Consider the following 1,079-nt stretch of genomic DNA (forward strand, 5'->3'; position numbering starts at 1 on the left):
TGTTGCCGCTGTTGCTGTGCTCCTCTCCGCCTCTTGAACACACACACGCTAGGAAGGAAAGCAAAAAAGCGCTACTCGCTACTGTGAAATTGTAAGGCTCTGAAAGGAACAACAGCACACACCGCCCACACACATATTTGTATGCTCTCACGTGTTGCTGCAGTCATGGCACCCCGCACACACAACCGTCGCCGCGTGGCCGGATCCAGCGGAAGGAGGAGGAGAGGAAGAGAGAGGGAGCAGCAGAGGCCCCACATGTCCCGGCATCTCTTCCATTCTGCGGTGCTGCTTCTCCTCGTCGTGTTATGCGGCAGTGGCGTTGCACACGCTGTGCAGCCGAAGACTGACGTTGATCCTTTTACAGGAATTGGATGGACATCCCCTCAATGGGAAGGCTCTACAGAAGGTAATGAAAAATTCTTCTCGCTCCGCGTTCCCAGCCTTGTTGAGGTGAACAGTGCTGTGTTCGTGGTTGCTGAAGCGCAGTGCAAGGAAGACGACAAAGGCTGCAGCCGTGCTGGGATTGCGTCAAGACGCCTCAATCTAACTGATGATAAGCCAACGGAGATATTGACGACGAACACAAGTTTGTTGATGCCGTTTCCAAAGGGTGCTGCTACAGGTACCGCCAAGGCAAAAGAATCTATGCGGCCAACGACAGTTGTGGCTGGCGACAGTGTCTACATGCTTCTGAGAAATCAGAGCTTTACGACGTCGGTGGGTAAATCGGCTACTGCACGTGACTGGGGACTTTTGCTGGTAAAGGGAAGTGTCAGTGGTGGCAATGGAATCACGTGGAATGAGACCCATGCGGTGACGTTTGGAAACGATGAATATGCTGCTGAATTCCTGACCCAGTTGGTTTCTGGTGGAGGATCGGGGATTAAGACAAAGGACGGTACACTTATGTTTCCCATGCAGGCCACAAAGAACGAAAACACTTCATTGCTGTCCATGCGCTTTGATAAGTCAGAGAAGAAATGGAAGCTTTCGCACCAAACGGATGTTGATGGCTGCAGGGACCCGACCATCGTGGAGTGGGGAGAAGAAGACAGACTCCTCATGATGGCCTCTTGTGA

At 52.4% G+C, this 1,079-nt stretch overlaps 1 protein-coding gene across 1 annotated transcript, besides 1 other annotated feature; it reads left to right on the forward strand.

The window, feature by feature from the left end:
* Positions 1-1,079: a sequence feature (areas not merged during assembly with more than two copies in the genome that could not be assigned to a particular haplotype).
* Positions 142-1,079, forward strand: Tc00.1047053473709.10 (trans-sialidase, putative; the record flags this gene model as incomplete). Its single annotated transcript, XM_797064.1, has 1 exon — positions 142-1,079. A coding segment is annotated over one exon (938 nt), but the record flags the coding sequence as incomplete, so codon positions are not given.

The sequence above is a fragment of the Trypanosoma cruzi genome, genomic scaffold, assembly GCF_000209065.1.
Source record: "Trypanosoma cruzi strain CL Brener 1047053516613 genomic scaffold, whole genome shotgun sequence".
NCBI classification, from domain to species: Eukaryota; Euglenozoa; class Kinetoplastea; order Trypanosomatida; family Trypanosomatidae; genus Trypanosoma; species Trypanosoma cruzi.